At 40.0% G+C, this 21,667-nt stretch overlaps 1 protein-coding gene across 1 annotated transcript; it reads right to left on the bottom strand.

Annotated features, from left to right (window-relative positions):
* Nucleotides 1–645: 645 nt before the first annotated feature.
* Nucleotides 646–20,063, bottom strand: LOC110174872 (voltage-dependent calcium channel gamma-6 subunit-like). The gene is made up of 6 exons (XM_020940983.2): nt 19,842–20,063; nt 19,572–19,682; nt 15,569–15,677; nt 8,009–8,083; nt 3,626–3,763; nt 646–899 (listed from the first exon to the last, which is right to left on the bottom strand). The coding sequence occupies exons 1-6, from the start codon at nt 20,061–20,063 to the stop codon at nt 646–648; spliced, it is 909 nt and encodes a 302-aa protein (XP_020796642.2).
* Nucleotides 20,064–21,667: the final 1,604 nt, after the last annotated feature.

Below are 21,667 nucleotides of genomic sequence, written 5' to 3'. Positions count from 1 at the left end.
AGGAGGGATTGAATAAGAGACTATTCCCTAATTAAATTAATGACTTTTAATTATTGTGTTATTACTGAAAAAACATTGTATTATAATATTTAACATCTACAAAAAAAAAAAAAAAAAAATTCAACAAAACAAACAAAACAAAAGTTGCTTTGGGGACATATTCATCGTCGAGTGAGTTTGTGGTAAGACATGACTACACTGCAAAAAGTCAAATCAAGTTCAAATGACTGGAGAAAATATGACCTTGATTCGAGCAAGTTTCACATGACAAGTCAAATAATCTACCAGTGGAACATGTTTTTCTACTGGAAATATGAAAATACATCTTGTTACATGATAAAATCTCACGAGAGTTAATTTTGTGTAATATAGGAGCGCTAAAAGAAGAAACTAAATCTTACTGCTTCTGCTGCTACTGCCCAGATTTTACTTATAAACTTTCCCTTATGTTGTCACCTCCTTGTTTCCATGGAGACAAAGTTTAACGCCAAATTGTGGATCAAGACAGACAAAAGCAATGACATCTCACAAAATAATCCCACTATTTCTCCTCAGCTCCACTTACACAGAAACAACTTGATGTCATTGGGAAATCTTGAGCTCTTTTCACCTTCCAGACCTGACCTGCAGTGCTCCCTCTCTCCACTAGGTGCCCCCTCTGCCGCTGCTTCTGCTGCTGGTGCCGGCTTGGTTCTTGTGGGGGAGGCAGCGTTGCCAGGGACTGTAGGGCAGAGCGAGCAGCAGGAACAGGACTCCGCCCACGATAAGCACCGCCCCCGCACACCCGATACAGGACACGGACCAGGCGAGCTCGTGGTGAAGGGGCACGCTGTGGTCGCTCGACAGAAACGCCAAAACCGACTGATGGAAGACGAGCAGAGACAGGAGCACCAGCACACCTGAAGACACAACAGAAGAGCGCAACAGATCAGCCCACATCAAATTCATTTTACCCCTACATTTATAAAGAGAACAAATTACGTTATTTTCTGGTCTATGTTATAATATTGTCTCTTTATCACAAACATATCTGCAATTGTGTTTTGTTTCATTCACTCATGTTTAACACACAAACCCTGCACAAGTTCTTCTCTCAAACAGTTCTTCTCTCTGTTTTTAAACTTCATACACCTTCACTGGAATTACTGGATTACCTCTATAGTTTAAAACTACCACTTCATGACATCACACGGTGGAACAGAGCATTTTTATGGAGTAGGAAAGCTTTCAAAAATATTTGTGTGCATAGAATAGAAATCCATGCATATTTATGAAATCCATGTATATTTGTCTGTAGTTGAGCATAAAATAAATATTTGTAAATTCTTGAATGAGTCCAGTTGTACATAAAATGTTTTGTATGTCATTTATCCATCAGAATACGAATTGAAAGGTTACGACATCAAGAATTACAATCACAAAATGAAAATTTACAATTACGCTTTCTTTAGTATGAATACGAATTCACAGACGCGACTTTACTGTCAAAAATACGTGATCACTTCACTGGCATTATTTACTGAGGAGAAGAAACATCAATCGAGATGCTGGATTTTTACACCGCATACGGACTGAACCAGGACTAAACCAGTGTAGGGACAGGCCCAGAGGTGCACCTGTGTAGACTGTCGAATGACTGCAGACGAAAGGACCGGCACGGAACCCCACAGGGTTAATTGCAGCCGTCGCCCGATCGCACATTGCGGACACCCTGCTCCACAGGCTTGGGGTTCTCTCTCTCTCTCAAGTCTAAGTTTCGTCCTGGTTTAGTCCTGGTTCAGTATTTGTGAAAACTTTCTTACTCCATACATTTTGAGCTTTGGAGACGTAGTCACACTCATAAGTGTTACTCAAACATGTGTGAATGAAACAAAACACAACTCCAGGTCTGTTTTTGATGAGGAAACAACATTCTAATGTGACTTAAAGCTCAATCTTGCATAATATAAGACCTTCAAGAATAATTTCAATACTTGCTATAACGTACAATACAAAACAAAACATTTCACTAAAAATGTCGTATCATCTATGTTTTCGTTTTACTTAATGTATTAGTTGGTTAGTCTTTAATCTGCAGTTAATTGTTAATATTTGAGTTTTGGGGGGAAAAAATCACTAGGATGACCTATGATTCATTTATTAACTAATAACAATCATCAAAACATCAGAACAGTTCTGATGGCCAACTGCCTTTATATTTGTGTAGCTTTAGAGTGATAGAATATTAACACAGTTGCCATAGCAATTAACAATTCAAGACAAAAATCATCTTTTAATGGCCAAAGTGTCATCTACAATAAGCAATTAAAAGTGTTAAAGTTGGTGAAGCCGACTGACACCTGCAGTCCAGCTTTTACTTTCCTTTGCACACCTCACTGCTTTTCTTTAAAACCACACTATGGAACTTTATCTAAAAAGAGACAAAAAAGAAAAGAAAAGAAAAATGTCGTTGTTTTGATTGTGTTTATTGGATTGAAAAATTCCTTCTCCTTGTTTCCATGGAAACGTTCCTTTGGCTATTATCCTTCACAGTATGGAAGTAAAAGTATCTCTCTCCATGGAGAATGGTTACATAATGACATTAAACTCCACACATCTGACTATATGTCCCTGTGCTGCACTTTACTCCTGATGCCCTGTCTGCTGCTGCTCACACTCTTACATATGAGCTGCACTCAGTGTCTTTATTGTGCTCATGTTTACACTAGAGATAGACCGATATATCGGTTGGCTGAGCTTATCGGCCATTGGTTGCTCTGGATTCCAAACAATAAACATAAAAACAAAGTATCACATCTCTACTTTACACTCTGGGTTTATTGGATGAGCTTTTGCTCCTGGTGTATTGCACTTTACATCCAAACTATGCAATGTTTGATGCTCTAAACCTAATTTTGTTGTGACAATAACAATAAAATCTCTTAAATCTTGAGTTTGATTTTAACTTTCTATTTCCATTCAGTCATGCAGGTGGCATTACACCTCCAGAAAGTTGCATACTGTACCTTTAAGCTCTCACAACAAATATATTTAAAAGAGTTATTTTTAAACTCACCAAACATCATCCACCAACTGTTGTGAGCGAGCTTTCAAACAACACTTCTGTGACCCAGACAAGAGCAATTAAACTCCATTACTGTGCTGTTAACCCCTGACCTCCTCCAAACAAGAGCTGCTCTCAAAGGTCTCCTCTGACCATGTTTCAAACCAAATATTTCTGATTATTTTTGTCTGTGCTACAAAAGTCCACTCTCAGTTTGAGGCAGTCTCACAATTCTGGGTTCAGCCATTGATCCAGAATGAACAGGGAGTTCAAATGAACCAGGTCAGAAATCTGTCACCTGCTTTCCCCAAGCTCGTCCCTCTGGATATGTTACTGCTTTACCTGCAGTGTGATATATGTTCAACTTATTTATCTTCTACTGATTCAACTTGTATTGCTTAAAGGTCCTATATTATGCTAAATATTATGTGTCTGTGTATATATATATATATATATATATATATATATATATATATATATATATATATATATATATATATATATATATATATATATATATATATATATATATATATGTATGTGCATATGTGTGTGTGTGTGCATGTGTGTGTGCATTCTGACCTGAGAGGATGAAGCAGACTGACGCAGGTTTGAGGAAGAACAGGATTTCTTTGCTCAGGGCCATGGTGATGCAGATGGCTCCCATCACCATCAGGAAGAGGCTGAACATGGCCAACATGGCAGATGCCATGCTCAGGTCTGTGCACACAAACAAGAGGATTCATGTCAAATACACTCAGAAACAACTCTAGCTTCCATTGCAAAAGAAAACTCATCAACTGTCAACTGGACAAGAGATTTGAAGAGTGAATACATTTCTCTGCCAATCAAAGAGGCTTCTTCAGTTCTGACAGAGCGATGTCAAAGTCTCTGCCTTCTGTCTCAAACTAACACTAACACAGGGGTGTCAAACTCAAATTCACAGAGGCCAAAATTAAAAACTGGGACTAAGTCGTGGATCAAACTAAATATTTATTGAAAACTTTTGAACAACATCTGCAACAACATCTGCATAATATAAAATAATAAAATTGTATTTCTCTATAGCCTATCTGTAGTTTTTGAACTTCTTTTAAATTTTGTTTTTCTGTTTTGTTTTGTTTTCTTCAGAAGCCACCAACCAGTCAAAAATAACAACTTGCTTCAATGAAAATCAAATGTTTCAAATATGAACAGTCAAAAATCATAAAGAAAACATTGATCCCAGCTCACTGTGCTAGACTGTGATTTACTCTGATTCACATGGCTCCAAAGCAGATACAAATACTTGGCTTCTCTTCTTAGATACAAGTTCATCAAAGTAGTAGTATTAGTACTAGTAGTAGTAGTATTAGTGGTGCATGTGCCATTTGATATGAGCTCGTGGGCCAAATATAATTATATTGCGGGTCAAATTTGAGTTATTTGTGGTAAGGACTGACTGTTATTAGACCATAAGTGTGAACTGTCCCTGGGTCTGATTCAGGATTGTTCCAACTCCTCATGGCTGGTGGTAAAACAGTAAATAGTTACAATGGCATTTTTATACAGCACTTTGCCACCTTCAGGTCACTCAGAGCTCATGGAACCAATCACACATTCACACGCACATTCACACACACATTCACACACACATTCAAAGGTGGGTTAAGTGTCTTGCCTGAGGACACAATGACAGCATTTACCTTTAATTCATAGGTAAATGTATATATCACTTTCAGTACAAACATAAAGGTCCCAGGAAAAATCTGTCATATTTGATATTTGTTGGGGTTTTTTTTACTCAAAATGACATACATAAATCAGAGGCTACAACACATGTGCCCAGGACTGAACCAGGACTAAACCACAACCAGACCGGGTCTAAACCAGGACTAAACAAAGACTAAGCCAGGACTGAACCAGGACTAATCTTGTACTTGCGATCGAGAGAGAGAACCCCGAGTTCGTGGAGCAGCATTGCTCTGTAGAAGCTGGAATCGCACCGCTAAACTGTGCATCTGACCACTCTACCAGTGATCTGTTATCACACTCTGCATTTGACCCATTCTTCAACCCCACTGGACAACCTGGTCTTGAGTTAGTCTTGGTCAGGAGTACCTTAACTGGAGGATTTGATCTGAGTATGGTGCCTGTTCGGGGCTGATAGTAAAAACCAGAGTGTCTATTGTAAATTGACCCAGGCACAGGGAGAACTCGCAAACTCCACAGACCCGGGCGACCAGAGAACGGCACTTTCTAGCTGTAGACGAGAGTGCTATATCCAGTGTGGAGAATATGGATTGCCATTATATTCCAGAGCCTTGAGTCGTTTCTGTGGCTGTTACTGTGCGTGTCTTGTAGAGCGATCGGTCCCAGTTGTTAACAGTGACATTTTAATATATGCTTTCCCCTCTGAGAGCCTAATGCATGATGGATGTGCTGTTTCACCGACGCACTTGAACGCATCGTGGGTGGAATAGATCTCAGCCACATAATACAACCAGGCCAGAGGACAAAGAGACAGAGAGAGAGAGAGACAGGGACATCACAGCATCGTATATTCATGTAGTGTTTAACTGCACAAAGCTAAATGTGTGCTGTGAAAGAGACCATTATACTGTTTTCTGATCTATGATATAATGTGTCCTCATCACAAACAGACCTGGAGTTGTGTTTGTTTCGTTCACACATGTTTATCGCACAAACCCTGAATATTTAGGCTGAGTTCTACTCTCTGTTCCACCTTGTGATGTCATGTGGTAATACAGGAAGTACTCCACAGTGTTTTTTATTTTGTTTTGTTTTTCTGGTATTTCCAGTCTGCATTGAATTAAAGATAAAAGGTAGCTGTTAACTTTAAAACTACCACTACAAGGCATCACAAGGTGGAACAGACCTTTTGAGCTTTGAAGATGTGTACAAGATGTAGAGAAACAAAAGTTGGTGAATGCTTGGCTTCACACAGTAAACTAACCAAACTTACTTCTGACTCCGTCTCAGTGATTGTTTTATCATGTCTGTGGGGAAACTGGCCCAAGTGGTCGAAGTAGGAGTCAGATGAAAAAAATGCACCTTCACCAAAAAATATTTATTGCATCCTCCACCGAGTTGAGGGCAAAATTAAATACATATTTACAAAAATAACTGTGCTTAACTAAAGCAAAAGCAACAGAAACGAACAGAACAAAAGAAAATACCCCACAGGCACCCGGCTGCACTGATGGTGATCTCCTGACTGGTTAAACCGCTTCCACTTTTATAATGCCCAGAAAGGAAGTCCCTCCCCCTGGGTTTGCACCAACTCACAGGTTAGATTATTGTAACTTCCCTGTTTTCCTGGTGTACATACGATACTACATATGATTCTTATATCTGAGGCCTAAATCCCCCTTTAAATTAAACAGTGCTCCAAATAAACTAGAACCACTGAAACCAAAATCTTACAAACCAATTTCATTAAACAAAAAGAACCGAAACTGAGGCTTCCCTCCACATGGTCTGGGCCAACACCTCCCCCTGAGCCTATAAACCCCCTCTTTTGTCTCCAGACCATGTGGAGTCACAGGTAAGGTGGTAAGTTAAACAAAATGAATTTAAAGTAAGTGTGTACATGGTGATCAATTTAACTAAACAAAGACTAAATAAAACAAACCCGGGATAGTAATTATTTAGCTGTTTAGTTGACTTGATAGATGTAAATGAAATAAAGTGAAAAAATGGGGACAAAGGCTAGTGATGGGCAAATGAAGCTTCAAGACACATTGAAGCCTTTCATCCAGTTGGTTCACTCTAGCGCGAAGCTTCTTGAAGCTTCATTTGCTCTAGCAGGACATCTACTGGACACAAAAATATCAGTTGACATGAATTTGAAGTGTGTGACATTTTGCAGAAAGCCTGTGAATAAAACTGTCAGCAAAATAAAGAAGTATGCAAAACATGTTTATTGTAGTGATGGCAGTGTACTGTGTATCTATGTACTGGCAGTATGGAAAATGATTATTTGAAAATGATGAAAATGGAAATCGCAGCAAAATCCGAACCATTTCCTGAATCAGTCACGTGGTACAGCCGGGCAGCGAGGCTTCGGACGTCATCATTTTCAGCTCCTCCCCTAAATGAAGCAAGCCTCGATACGCGCATCGTGGAAACGCCCCCTCCCTACTCGACTCACGCTTCGAAGCCTCGACACGGAACGTCACATCACTAGACAAAGGCCCTATTTGTCACAATGTCCTTTATCCAATAAGGGACATAACAAAGTGGGAGCTCTTCCAGGATTTGAACCCGAGACACCTTGCAGTAATAATAAAAGGTTACTTGAACGTATGAATGAAACAAAACACAACTCCAGGTATGTTTTTGAGAAGGTAACAACATTATAATGAGTGTAGAATCCCTCAGTCGTCCAGGTAGAATCCATGGCAAAGATAAACTCAGTTTGTCAACTGGACAAACGTGTAGGTCGAAAACGTTACACAGCTCATCCAAACTGCAAAATGTTTTCAATCTAAATAAGCATTTGTGCAGCTGACAAATTGAATTTCTCCTTTGCCAACATTATAAGATGGCTTAAAGATGCATTGTGTAACTTTTCTGGTGGAGGGTCCATTAAATACCTTTCTCCATGGATTATGTTATTGATTTGTCTGAAATATTTCACAGTATTTCACAGCATTAAACTTTTCTATCACCATTGAGACCAAACCATGCCAAGTTACTGATCAGATCTGTGGAGAGGCGACCCCACTCACAGTCAGAATGTCTGTTTTTCTAGGTGTTTTTGAGCTATAAAACCACTTGCAATTGAATAAATAGACTGTAAGGTAGAGCTTTTTAATGAACATAGAAAAAAGAAAAAAAGAAGATGATGGACCCCCACCAGAAAAGTTACACAGTGCACCTTTAAAACTCACAAGAGCCCATTTTGCGTAATATGGGACCTTTAAAGCCCCACTGTGTACCATTTTGGTCAAATAGACTTACTTTTGTGCGTAGTTTTCTGAAACATCACTGCAGTTTCTCCTGTCGTGAAGAACTTGAAGTAGGTGCAGTTTGTCTCTGAAAAAACAAAAGAATTAATCATTAGGTTTTGAGACACGCAAAAATTGCATTGGTTAAAGCTGCACTATGTAACTTTTCTGGTGATGGTTTGGACTGTTGTTTCTCCTGCTTGTCTCCTTGGTGATGTTGTGTAATTATGTTGCAGGTGTTTTTATTGCTCAGAAAAAACGGGAATTCTGGTGTGGTCAAAAGCTTGTCTCTATGGAGATAGATGAGTGTAATGCCATGCTGTGGAACATTCTAGACAAACCAATAACATCTCCATGGTGACAGGTAGTGTTGTTACTGTATATAATGCGCTGAATTCAAAATCGATATAATGGATTGACAGACCTACTGAACTTAAAAAGATTCTTCTGACAAATGGATTGATAATTTGCAGGTGATGTAGAGCGACCAGATGTCCTCATTTACCCGAGACAATCAGACCAGACGTTCCAATTTACTCAGGACAGTCCCAGTTTTAAGCCCTGTGTCCCCTGTAACAGCAGATTTATCCAGAACCATTAATTTGTCTCAGTTTTATACAAAAATGTTCCAGGCGTCTCTATTTTAGACCAATTTGATACCTGCAAAAAGTAAAGAGGCATAAATTGTCATTTGTTGAGGTAAAATACAGAAAAGCTGCTTAAAAATGACCAAAACACAAAGACTATGTGTCTATACTGACTCACATGTTCATCATGAATGGTCTCAGCAGAATAATTTTCCTTAATTATGCACCCTTTTCACAATTTTATGATTACTAACCACCAAAAAAAAAAAAGATGATTTTATTTTGAAAGTCTGGTCATCCTAAGCTGATGTCATTAACATTCCCTGGGGGTGTGATGCTAACTAAAGGCACTACTCCGTTTGAAGCTCTGTTACTCAAGTTAGACATGAATACATAATTGGAACTACCACAACTGAGCAGATTTTTACTGTTAAACAAATCCCTCTGGTGGAAGTATCGATCTATGTTCTCTCTAACATTTTAGTCACATTAGTCAACAATTTTTCACTTAGTTCAAAATCAAATTACTAAATAGCTCGACTTGCTCACAGGCTTTTTAAATGTGTTTTTTATATCAAAAATTAAGTTTAAATTTTTTGGCTGCCAGCAGGTAACAGGGGGGTGGGACCACAGGGGGCTGGGACGGGCACAAACTGAAAACAACATCAGAGTACCTCAAGTTTATATGCTCGGTTTAGCCAAAACATTTTAAGTTTTAAGTCTGGGGAAACTACTTTTAAGGGAAAAACAGCAAAGGGCAAACTCGTTCTTAAAAATTATAATAACATCTTTCACCTATTTTGGCTGCACCTTTTGACTTCTAGTTTGGTTACAGATAGGGCCAGACAAACTCATATGGAGTTGATGGATTCAGGTGATTTGATGCTTTCCATTGATAAATAACTTTCATATGTGCACATGCATTAGAATTGTTCTTTGCAAAAGGTAATTCTAAAAAGGTAGCATTTGAGAATTCAGATAGGTTGTGACATTTGGGGACATATTTGCTCTTTGACTGAACTGTGTTCATTTAATCTGAAAGTGATTGGTCTGGCTGTTCTGTTGAGTTTCCTCTGATTACATATATATTGTATTTTTCGGACTATAAATTGCACTGGATTATAAGGTGCATTAAGCGAAACAGACGACACTTGAGACTGATCCTTAGCCCAGGCGTCCACAATCCATTAGGAGATTGTGGCGTAACTCATCCGGTGTTGTCTCCCTGTCTTGGTCAATGTGTATTATGAATGTGAATGTGGGTGGATCATTTAAATTTGTTTTTTTTATTTCCTACAAGGAGGACTCAAATATACATTGAGTAATAATGTGTTTAATTCAGTTTTGCGCACATTTGTTTATATTTTACAGAAACAAATCTTAAAACTACACGGCTCATTTGCATAAACTATAAGTGTTGGAAAAAATCAGCTCGCTCCTTGTGCCCTGATGCGGTCAGCTTCTGTCGGCTGCTGATGGTGAGTCTGTTCTGTGTTTCTATCAAGTTAGAGATGGTTCATGGGAACTTTTCAGAGATAAGTCTGCAGGTCATATATAGTCCATATATATGAATGGACATATATTCTCTGTACCATTTCATAGACGTCATAAATGCCGACACAGAACTATACTTCGCCCTTTAATCCGCAAGGTTCCTGACTACAGTAGTAATGTAGTAATGCTCCGACAATCCATCAAGCGGTGTGGTTTAGTAGCTTAAGTCGTGCTTAAACATTTGGACAGATTTTTGAGCACCGTATACCACATAAAATCGATTCGAGGTCAGTCAGCACTACCAGAATTAATACATAAGGCGCACCGGATTATAAAGCGCACTGTCGATTTTTGAGAAAATTAAAGGATTTTAAGTGTGCCTTATAGTCATAGTTATAAAAATATGGTATAGAGGCTTTGCACCGTCACGTGTCCCCCATGGCAACGGTAACTACACCGCCATGACACCGGGTACGCTATGTCATTGACTTCAGTAGCATCGGAGAAACATGGGCAGGTTTTGTTGTGTATTTGGTTCTAGACGTTTTGAATGGGATAAAACATTTCGTTTCTTCACTGTTCCTCTGCAATTATCGAAAGAAAGACACGGATTATGGCTAGCAAAAATAAACCGCAAAGAGATTTCCTATGGTACCATCAAGACACCTGAAGTTTCATCAAGGTATTTGCTATTTAAATTGTTTCATAGCTTATTTACTGAAAGAAGCACATTTACTGAACTAAAATTTCATTCATTTATCCAGGAAAACCCGCACTAGTTTACAATTCAACGAACCCACACTGGGCTCCTATGATCAACATGACACACGAGTCGAAGAGTCTGTGAGCCGAACTTCGAAAGAATCGGTCATGAAAAGATCCTCGCGAACGTTAGAAAGATCCGCTCACAAAAAGCGATTAATTCTAGAAGATATAGTTGTGGATAAGCAAGACAATAAAGAAAACATGGGTCCTACGATGTGTGACATGTTTATATGTGCGATGGAAGATACAGTTTCTACTGCCACTCACACTGCAAATGTTTTCTTTTTTAATTTTAGTTCAGTAAATGTGCTTCTCTCATTAAATAAGCAATGAAACTATTTAAATAGCAAATACCTTGATGAAAGTGACGTGAGTGTGTCTTGATGGTACCATAGGAAATCTCTTCGCAGTTTGTTTTCTAGCCATAATTCCCGTCTTTTTTCGATAATTCCCTTGTTTGAGCTCCTGATGAGTAATTTACAGAGGAACAGTGAAGAAACTAATCATTTTATCCTTTTCAGTGCTTCTAGAACAACCAAATACACAACAAAACCTGCCCATGTTTCTCCGATGCTACTGAAGCCAATGGCATAGTGTGCCCGGTGTCATGGCGGCATAGGTACCGTTGCCATGGGGGACATGTGACGGTGCAAAGCCTTTATATGTCATGTTGGCATTGCTATTATCAGATTTTTTATGGCAGTGGTGAGCGTGACAGTGTGCGTGATCTGGACCCATGGGTGGACCCGTCGAGCTTAGTCTAAATTCTAAAGTAAAATCAAGAAACTGTGCAGAGTTTTATCCCATATGTACAGTATGTATCTACAATTCCACTTGCAATATTATAATAACCTTTTTTTCACGTTTGCCTAAATTTCAGTCACATTCATATGGCTGAAGAGGTGTTTTGCCCAAGTGCACAACATCAACAACATCGATACATTTCCAGTGGCAAGCGTCTGTATTAAATGAGCTCCTTCTGCCCACTTTTAGATGATCTGATTGCCTTCACCTCGTATATCCCGTAGTGCATCATTTGAGCAGCACATTGCATAAGTAACACACTGGATCGTCTTATTGACATTCAGTCTGCCTCTGCATCTCTCTGTTCTCCTTTTCACTCTCCATCAAATACAATCCTCCTGGGGCCTCAAAGACAACCTGAAGGAGAGCTGTTCCAGTAATTAGACCGTGCCCGGCCCCTTCATGTGTTCAGTAATTAGACTGCGCCGTCATCCGTTCACACTCTTCAGTCTCTATTAAAGTGATCAAAGACACTTCCAGCTTGTGCTCTCTAGCCCACGCATCCAAACGCTTTCTATTCCACATTCAAACAGACAGGATTGGATGGTTAACAAGAGCTGGGGCAGATGGGAAGTCGAGTGTTATTTAGACATTAGCTCGTTTTATAATACTGATGGAGATTTGAATTTGTTTTGACACGGTTCTCTAAGCGCCTGCGTTATTCTTTGGCTGCTGGAAGCTCCTTCTGTCGCCACACCTGCCCCGTCCTGCAACTGCAATTGGCTCTCTAACCATCGCCAATTATTGTTTCACGCACACAACAAATAATACCGGCAAGATGGCTGACATGTGTTGCCCAAGGACACAACAGTATGTATTAAAGCTGAGGTTGAATTGTACACCATGTGGTTTTTACTACCTAAGCCAGTGTCACTCCACAGTTATAAATGTACTACTATAGGAATTAAATCAAGGTGAAAAACCAAAAAAAAATCCATCCAGACTTCTTATTTTCTTTCTTTAATAAACTTCCCTTTCTCCAGTTTAGACAAGCTGGTGATCCCACAAGTTCAGTGCAATTACCAGACCAGTTAGAATCACACGCTTTGACAAAACTTTACAAAGACGAGTGGATCTGGAGCCGTGTCCTGTCTCCCTGATTTCAGAGGGTGTGATTGACAGGGCAATTAACCAATCAGAGACACATGCTCTATGCGCTTCACAACCAAACGTGGCTGCTTACACATTAAACGGAGGAAAATCAACATACATGTATCATCATCTCATTTCATCTGTGCAGACACGGCAGATGGTGATGATAGATGTATAGACAGTGTAGGATGCTCTATGCCAGGAGTGGGCAAACTTTTTGGCTTATGGGCCACAAAGGGTTCTAAAATTTGACAGAAGGGCCAGACCAGGTGCAGATGGATGGAGTGGAGAGAATAAAATAAATAACATGGGATATGTAGAAAACATGAGCTTGAATTTCAATTGAAAATCATTACAAAGCATTACAAAACTTTCAAGTCTCATGGTATTTACTATTTAATGAAATTACTCTTAAAACACTGAAAACTAAATTAATAAAATACAGCTTTTTTTTTTACTATTTTAAAGCACTGAAATTTCTGGTCTCCTTATTATATTATCATCATCACGCTCTTCCTTCTCTTCAGTGTGCGTCCCCAGTGCCAAAAGTCAACAACGACCAGGGCAAGGACGGAATAGTGTGCCAGTATGCGTGCATGTTATATTTGATCTGGTGTGCATTATATTGGGAAAGTATGTGCACCTGCACCACTTATGTGTACACCTTAACAGAAATGACATGTAACATGTAAATGCATTTTTACATAACAGAAGAGAAACTTACTTTTGATTACTCCTGAATTGCAGGAAAAATACAGATTAAAAGGCTTAAAGGGCTGCATACGGCCCCCGGGCCGTAGTTTGCCCACCCCTGCTCTATGCTCAGGCAAATGCATAAGTTTGGTTCTTACACCATTGTACACAGCCCACCTCTGGATTCATTACAAAAAGCCACAAAAGACACAAAAAGGTGTCTACAGTGACACTTTGCAGTGTTTTTGAGGAAGATGTTTGTTATTGCATGAGTGAACACTTTGCAAAGTGCACTAAGAATTTTAATGTACAGGTTTATTTGCAGGCTGAACAAATCAGACAATGAAACAATAATGTCTCTCATAAATATGAGATTCAGTGCAATAAGATACCAGTCCAACATGTGGAGACACTGGTATGGTTGTCGATTAAAAACATAAATGTTTACTGTTTTGTAATGTCACTGTCCTTGTCTGTTTTTAAAATCAACCATGAGTCCAAAATAAAGATGAACTAAACTGAACATAAATGACTGAGATATAGTGTGGATTTTCACGGAATCATCTTTCAAAGCATCAAACTATCACTTAAAAAGAGTTATATATTTTGTTTTGAACAGAATGTAAAAGGGACTGGATGGTCCAGTGTTACAAGTCAAATCTGTGGTGTGGCAAGCCTACTCACAGACAGAATGCATGTTTTACAATTTATATAAGAATAAAAACTAGAATTACAATATAGTGGAACGTTCCAGGGCAATGACATCCCCATGGAGATAAACAGGTAAACAGATCTTACACCATAAAGTTGCAGAGAGTATCTTGTATGTATAAAATTATAATCGGAAGATTTTGGTACATTTCCAAATTATATGGCAGCCATTTTGTCCACTTTGAACATATTTCAGTTCTTTGCTCTGCCATTTCTTCATAGAGCGATTATATTTTTAAACCATAACCTGAAGCCTCATGTCTTCCTATTAAAACCCTAATATTGTCTTTATGAGCGCTGGCACGGTCCCTGTGGTGCGTGGATTATTTTTATAGACATATTCCGTTGCATTAAAATAGATGAGCAGTTCCTGGAGGAGCAGTTCGTGTCAGACGTCTCACCTCCACAGCCCTCAGTGGACACATCAGAGGAACTCTCACATAAAGGAGTTTAAAGTAGTTTGTGTACGTGCTGTAGGACTCTTCTCTTAGTAGTACAGAGGGGTTACATCAGCAGTTAGATGGGCCCTGTACACATATATTGCATAAGCCGCTCTTGAGGTCAAAACATGTCCACTACATGTTAAATCTTTTTATTGTCCGACTATCAGGAAGTATGTGTTAACATGTTAGTTGTTGATGGCAAATCTGAGTTCTGGTCTTTGAGTTGAGTTGTGAAAATTGCTCATAAATTCATGACCAGATTTTCAAAATAAAAAACTGGGACATTCCTGGTTTGGGTTGGTAATAATAAATTTTTTTAAACAACTGCCTAATTAAGAAAAACTGTTTTGCACCCGGCACTAATGTGAGTCAGTAGTTACATTTTCTTTATGTTTTTGTCGTTTTCAATCAGCTTTTCTGTATTTTACCTAAACAAATGACAATGTATGCCTCTCTTTACTGTTGGCAGGTTTTAAATTGGTCAAAAATACAGACAGTAGGAACATTTCTTGTGTAAAACAGGGACAAATCAGTGGTTTTGGATAAATCTGCTGGGACAGGGGACACACGGCTCAAAACTGGGGCTGGCCCGGTTAAAGTGGGATATCTGATCACACTATTCATGGCATGAATTTTAAACTTTTACTCCTTCTTGAGTAATAAGTTTGACAAAGTAACAGTAGTCCTACTTCAATACACGTTTTGGTTTCTCTTCCCAATGTGAGTAAGTCTAAAAGTGACAAAATCATTATGTTGATAAAATGAAATGATTTGAACATTCATTTTTGTGTCTATCTTTTGACGTTTTGTTGCTCCAATTACTTTAACTACTTATTGAGTAGTAGTTACCCCAAATACTTTTACTTGAGTCATGTCTTGGACCACTTCTTACTACAGTACTTGTATACAATTTCTGTCCACATTTTGAAGCAGTGCATGACCAGATTAACATTATTCATTATCATATCTGGATGTAAGGGTCACCTCCGGGCAGCTCGGCCGGTCCACAGGTCTCTCTCTCTGGGTCGATGTCTGCCACCCACAGGGTCTTGGTGCAGCCCTTCCACAGGCCCAGGTGAGCCGTCAGACACGTCTACAACACACATGTCAAGCACACACATCAAGAGGAGCGATCAACACTGTGCTTCTCAAACTGTGGGACATGTACAAGGGAGTATGTGTGCTTGTGGTATGTGCACCTCCCCTACAGTATAGTTAAAGATCCTATATTACTCCAAATTGAGTCTTTTGAGTCATGTTATGATGCTGTTCTCTCATCAAAACTTACCTGGAATTTTGTTTTGTTTCATTCACACATGTTCAAGTAATATTAGTTTATTAGGCCCCGTCCACACAAGTACAAAATCCGAGTTGTTTTTGTTGTGGATGCAGTGTTCATCCGCACTAATCCGATGGAAAACGGCTCCAGAGACAAAACGATCTGGTGCCGCCAGCTCCCATGAATTCATTTGAGTACAGATCTGACCCGGCACTGTGTGGACGCCTGAAAACGCTGACGTAGGTCTATGCGCCGTGAAGTAATTCACCGCCAATATGCTAAGAGTCTAGAATATATGTCCATTCATATATACGGTCTGTGTGTACGACCTGCAGACGTATAATCTCTGAAAAGTTTAGCATGAATCATCTCCAACGCGATAGAAGTACAGAACAGACTCACCATCAGCAGAACACCCCTCTGTCACAGAAAGAACACATATAATCCACTGAGTCATGTCCTTTAATCCGACAGAAGCTGAACAACACCACGGCACAATAGTGATCTGTTTTTTGAGCGCTTAGTTTATGCAAATGAGCCATGTGGTGTCAAGTTTCATTTCTGTAAAACGTAAACAAATGTGCTCAAAGCTGTGTGAACAGGGAAGGCTTGCGGACACAGAAACAACGTGTCTGTACACAAATCGTTTCTGATACGGTGATACAGTGATTTGTTTCAGTGTAAACGTAGCCTTGGCCAACAGCCCCCACAGTGGAGCGTTTTAAGTCTCGTCTTAAAACCCACTTCTACTCTCTGGCTTTTAACACTGCTTGAGTTGTGTGCTCCTCTGTTTTAATATATTTTATTGGCTTTATTTATTTATTGCAATTCTATAATTTTGCTGGTTTTATTATTTTAAGAGTAGTATGATTAAATCTGAATGTTCATTTTATCATTTTATTATTGTTGTTATTATTTTGTATTTGTGCAGCACTTTGGAAACTGTTTGTTTGTGAAATGTGCTCTAGAAATAAAGTGGATTATATCGGGTTGGATGGAGGGCTAAATATTTTCTTGTGGTTCTGAACGTGAAAAGTTTGAGAATCACAGCACCAGAATAGACAGTGTGAGACATTTTAGATTAACCATAGGGCAGTGGTTCTCACCGAGCCCCAGCAAAGATCATATCCCTACATCTAAACCTGGACTATACTCGTATAAAAGTATGTGTATGTTATGACTATATGGTATACAACTGTGTAACTGGGTGCTCGACTTTCTACTACCATATTTTTTGGACTATAAGTTGCACTTTTTTTCATGGTTTGGGTGTTTCCTGCAACTTATACTCCGGTGCGACTTATATATTCAAATTTCAGACTGACAGCTGCGAGAGGACGCTGTAGGCTTGTGTGTCAGTATCTAGTACTCCTTTTACTCCTGTACCACTGTCACTTCACACTCAATTGTGCATGTCTCCTGTAGAAATAGCCGCTGTCTCGCTGCAAATAGTGAAACATTCAGACAAAAACAGTAATCAAGCAGCAGAAAGAAAGTTTGGAGTGAGTGAGAAACTTGTGAGGGACTAGCGGAAAGTGAGGATGGAGAACACAGCTTCACGGGAACCAGGCGGGTGCACCATGCAACTTTCCTGGAACTCACTGGATGAATCGAAAAAGCCTGAACTTCAGTGATACCGAAACCATCCTGTCAGGATTCAGAAAGACCAGAATAATTCTAACTGGAACTGATGCTGAGTTTGACGACAGCGACACAGAAGAGGAAGCGACGCATTGTTTACCTCATGGATCTATGGTTAATCTCCGGAGGAAGTGACACCGAGGATGAAGAATTCAGTGGATTTAATGATTTGGAGTGAGATCGTGAGTTTGGTAAACTTATGTTCTGGTGTTTATGCTATAATTATCTGAATAACTGTTGTATATGTTACATTAAAATATTAACTCCTATAGAGTCTGTTGTTCTCTGTTCTGTTGTTATTACTAGAACTTGCCTTTCAAGATGAAATGTCGGTTCCTGGTCTCTGATTTTATAAAATGCATTTCCCCAAAACGTGCGATTTATAGTCCTGTGTGACTTATATATGTTTTTTTCTCCTTCTTAAACTCCAGAGTGATTTATAGTCCGGAAAATACTGTAACTGGGAGCAGACTGTTAACAGCTGCTTCTCCTCACCAACCGCTCTCAACACCGGTTCCCTGCTGTATACTCTGCTAACATAAAACAGTTCGGCCTGCCACCTGACCTGTCAGGTTGTTAAATTTGCAAATGACACTGATGTTGTAGGTTTAATCTTACAAAACAACGAGCAAGCGTACAGACAGGAGGTACAGCTGCTGGAGACCTGGTGCAGACATAACAACCTCTGCCTTAATCCTTTCAAATCAAAGGAGTTGATAGTGGACTTTAGGAAGAACAGCTGCTCACTGCCCCCCTCTGCATCATGGACACACTGACAGCCTAACCTGCTCCACTAATGCAGCAACATTGTGAAGAAGTCGAACCAGTGCCTGGACTTTTTGAGGAGGCTCAAGGCTGCTGGACCAGGCTTCCAAACCCTCGTCTCTTTTTTATAGATGTGGGGTGGAGAGTGTGCTGATCCAGTCCGTCACAGTGTGGGATAACCACTGCTCAGGACAGGACAGGAAAGCTCTTCAGCGTGTGGTCAGATCGGAGAAGTGGAGAAGATCACTGGATGTGATTTCACACTCATCAGTGACATTTATGAGGAACCCCGCAGGAGACGAACCTCCAGGATCATGGTGGACCCCTCGCTCCCCTACCACCACCTGTTTGTCCTTCTCTGTGCAGAGACTGAGCAGCATCATAGCCACAACGTCTCAGCTGAGCTCCAGTTTCTTGCACACTTTTAAACAGTGCACTCCGACTTCCTGCTTAGGCTGGACGTTTTACTTGTACATGTCTATTGGAACTGCTAAATGCTCTTAAAGTACTATTTAATCTTGCTTATTTATCATTGTTCTTATCTCTTTTAATCACTGGACCTTGAGGAACAAATGTCATTCTTTTATGTGTTTCTCACATCCTTGAATGACAAATAAAGAACCTTGAACCTTGAACATAAGGGCACATTCACACTTGCACAATCACCACATCAAAATTGGGACTAAAGTAAACCAAGACTAGACCAGGACTAAACCAGGACCAGAACAGGATTGAATCAAATCTGGGCAAAAACCAGGACCAAACCAAGAGGTGACTAGCCTGATTCATCACCAGTTTCACGTCACAGAAACTGTCTGACTTCGCAGTGTTACAATTTGTTCACTTGACGGTAGGCGGGTACTTTTTATCATTTAACCAATCACTGCTATTTGGTAGTCACGAATGTAATGCTATGTCAAGCTTTTCCCAAATCCCATAGGAAGAAGAGCAATAACGTCTTTCCCCTTGATAAAATTCACCAAACTTTCTTTCTGTTCCGGCTTTAAATCCTCGATCTCGGGAATCGTTGACAACAGTGAACATATGACTCTTCGCTGATTGTCTGGTGCCCGAACTTGCACTTCCGGGGTTTTTTGTGAACCGTTTAGTGGGTTTGGATTTCTGACCTAGCTGCTGGAGAGAAATTAAATTGAGTGGAGGCACTAGATGGCGCCAGTCTGGCTAGGAGGTAACCACAGTGTATTCTAAAACAAATTCAGAGTCCGAACCGAAGGCAGCAGTCAGCACATGTCCCACAGTTTGAGAAACACCCCGACAGCACGTATATGTCTGTTTTTGTACCTGGTTGTTGTAAAAATGCTTCGGAGGAGATAGTTCCACCCAGAACTCCGTCCCAACACCGAGAACCGTCAGCACCACGCCCACAATGGCAACGAAGAACGCCAACTTAATCTGCAAATAGAAACAGATTTTGCATTAAGTAATTCATTAACTCTGTTCCACCATGTGATGTCATGTAGTGGTAATTTTCAGTTTAGCAGCTCTATTTGAAATGTGTGGGCAGAGTTTAAGTGTTTAGTTCCACTTTAACATTCTCATTGTCCCTCTCACCTTCCCTTCCTGGGCCTCGCTCATGGCCTGTGTTCCAGAGGCCGTCCTTCGTCTCTTATTTCCTCCTCCGAAAGTACTGCGTCCACTCATCAGACTGTTCAGACCCACAGGCCCCTGAGCCGGACCCCCCGCCAAGGGCATCCCCCCCACCTGGACCCCCCACCCCCCAGGACCCCCCACGGGCCTCCCCTCCTCATCTGTCACGAAGAACGTCGACCACATGATCCAACAAAACCTCCAGCAGATGTCTTCAGTTTAGTCCTAAGTCAATGGTCAAAGTCAAAGATTTAAAAAAACAATAAATGTCCGAGCTGAAAGGAAAACTCAAAAGTTCATGACAGTGGATGGTGTTTGGTTGAAAACCTCAGGGACAGTCTCTGAAAGGCCAGAGGACAAATGGAGGTTTGGATGACAGAGAGTTTGAGAAATGCGTCATGATTCAAACCGGTGAAAATTGTCGAAAATATAATTGGAAATCCAAGTTCATCCGGTGATCATGAAGAACCTGAGGAGGAAAAGAAGGTGTTAGAACATATATATGATTTGAAATATTAAGACACGACAGATGCTGGAGTTTTTATTTCACCATTTTGTCATTAAGAAATTTCTGCTCCAAATATGGGAATTCACTCTATAACTGAGCTTCATTTGACTGGAGCCAAACATTATGGATGACGTCACACTCTCTTAGTCCACTTGTGAATAGAGTCTATGGGACACTCTTGGGTCATGGCGCTCTGGCCTGGTCTGGAGTGTGGAGTGTCTGAATGAGCAGCTGTCCCTGTGCTCCAAATGAAACAATGTGATGACAAGAGCCCTGAACCACGACTGAGCTGTCAGAGCCTCACACACAAGTAGAAGTGCACTCTCACTCCTCTCTCACTACCGCTGGGTTAACAGCACTTAGAAAACACGTCAACAGGTAACATGGCTAAAGCCATATGGATTTCAGTGGGCTAAAAGGGTTAGTTGTGCCTCACTCTGGAAGGTACGCGTCGAATACTTGTGAAAATACAAACAGAGAATTAGATTAACACTATTTGACATACAGGACTTGAACAACAATATACTCACTGAAATACTGTGAAATACTGACCAAAGTACTACACATTAATAGGCCCATATGACACTATTTTTGATCTGTTATAAAGTAGTTTCATTAAAAACATATCGGTGTTGTGTTTTTTGTCACATGTTTAACGCACAAAGCCTGCATGTTTAGACTGAGTTCTTCTCTCAAGCAGAAATGTGATGTCATGTGGTAATACAGGAAGAGCTTCACTGTGTTTTTAAACTCCATACACCTTCACTAGAATCATGGAATAATTTCAGCCCTGGAATTGCCGATCTCTACTGAACTAAAGGCAAAAGGAGCTGTTCACTTGAAAACTACCACTTCATGACATCACAAGGTGGAACAGAGCATTTTGAGCTTTGGAGATGAAGACAGAGTAATAATGCAGTATTACTCAAAACATGTGAGAATGAAACAAAAGACAACTCCAGGTCTGTTTGTGATGGAGTTGCAATATTATAACATGCTCACAAGAGTCAATTTTGTGTATTATTGGACCTTTAACCCCTTTTTTCTGGACAGATTTATCAGACATCTGCAGCATGAAATGGGGAAAGAGATGTAAAGACGTTTAGCAAATGGTAATAACCACATATGTGCAACGCCTTGAATTATTACATCACCATCGAGCAGCATTAACCACCTTTTGAACTATTACTGCGTGTGTGCAAATCCACTCTCTGGTCTGCATCAGACATTCAGTGGAGTCAGTGGATATTTGAATCTGATTGGTTGAAATGCCACAGCAGTG

The sequence above is a fragment of the Boleophthalmus pectinirostris genome, unplaced genomic scaffold (genome assembly GCF_026225935.1).
Source record: "Boleophthalmus pectinirostris isolate CB_2022bp ecotype Guang Dong unplaced genomic scaffold, ASM2622593v1 HiC_scaffold_21, whole genome shotgun sequence".
NCBI lineage: Eukaryota > Metazoa > Chordata > Actinopteri > Gobiiformes > Gobiidae > Boleophthalmus > Boleophthalmus pectinirostris.
Note: the sequence above shows the minus strand (reverse complement) of the source record. Positions and strands in the feature narration are given on the sequence as shown.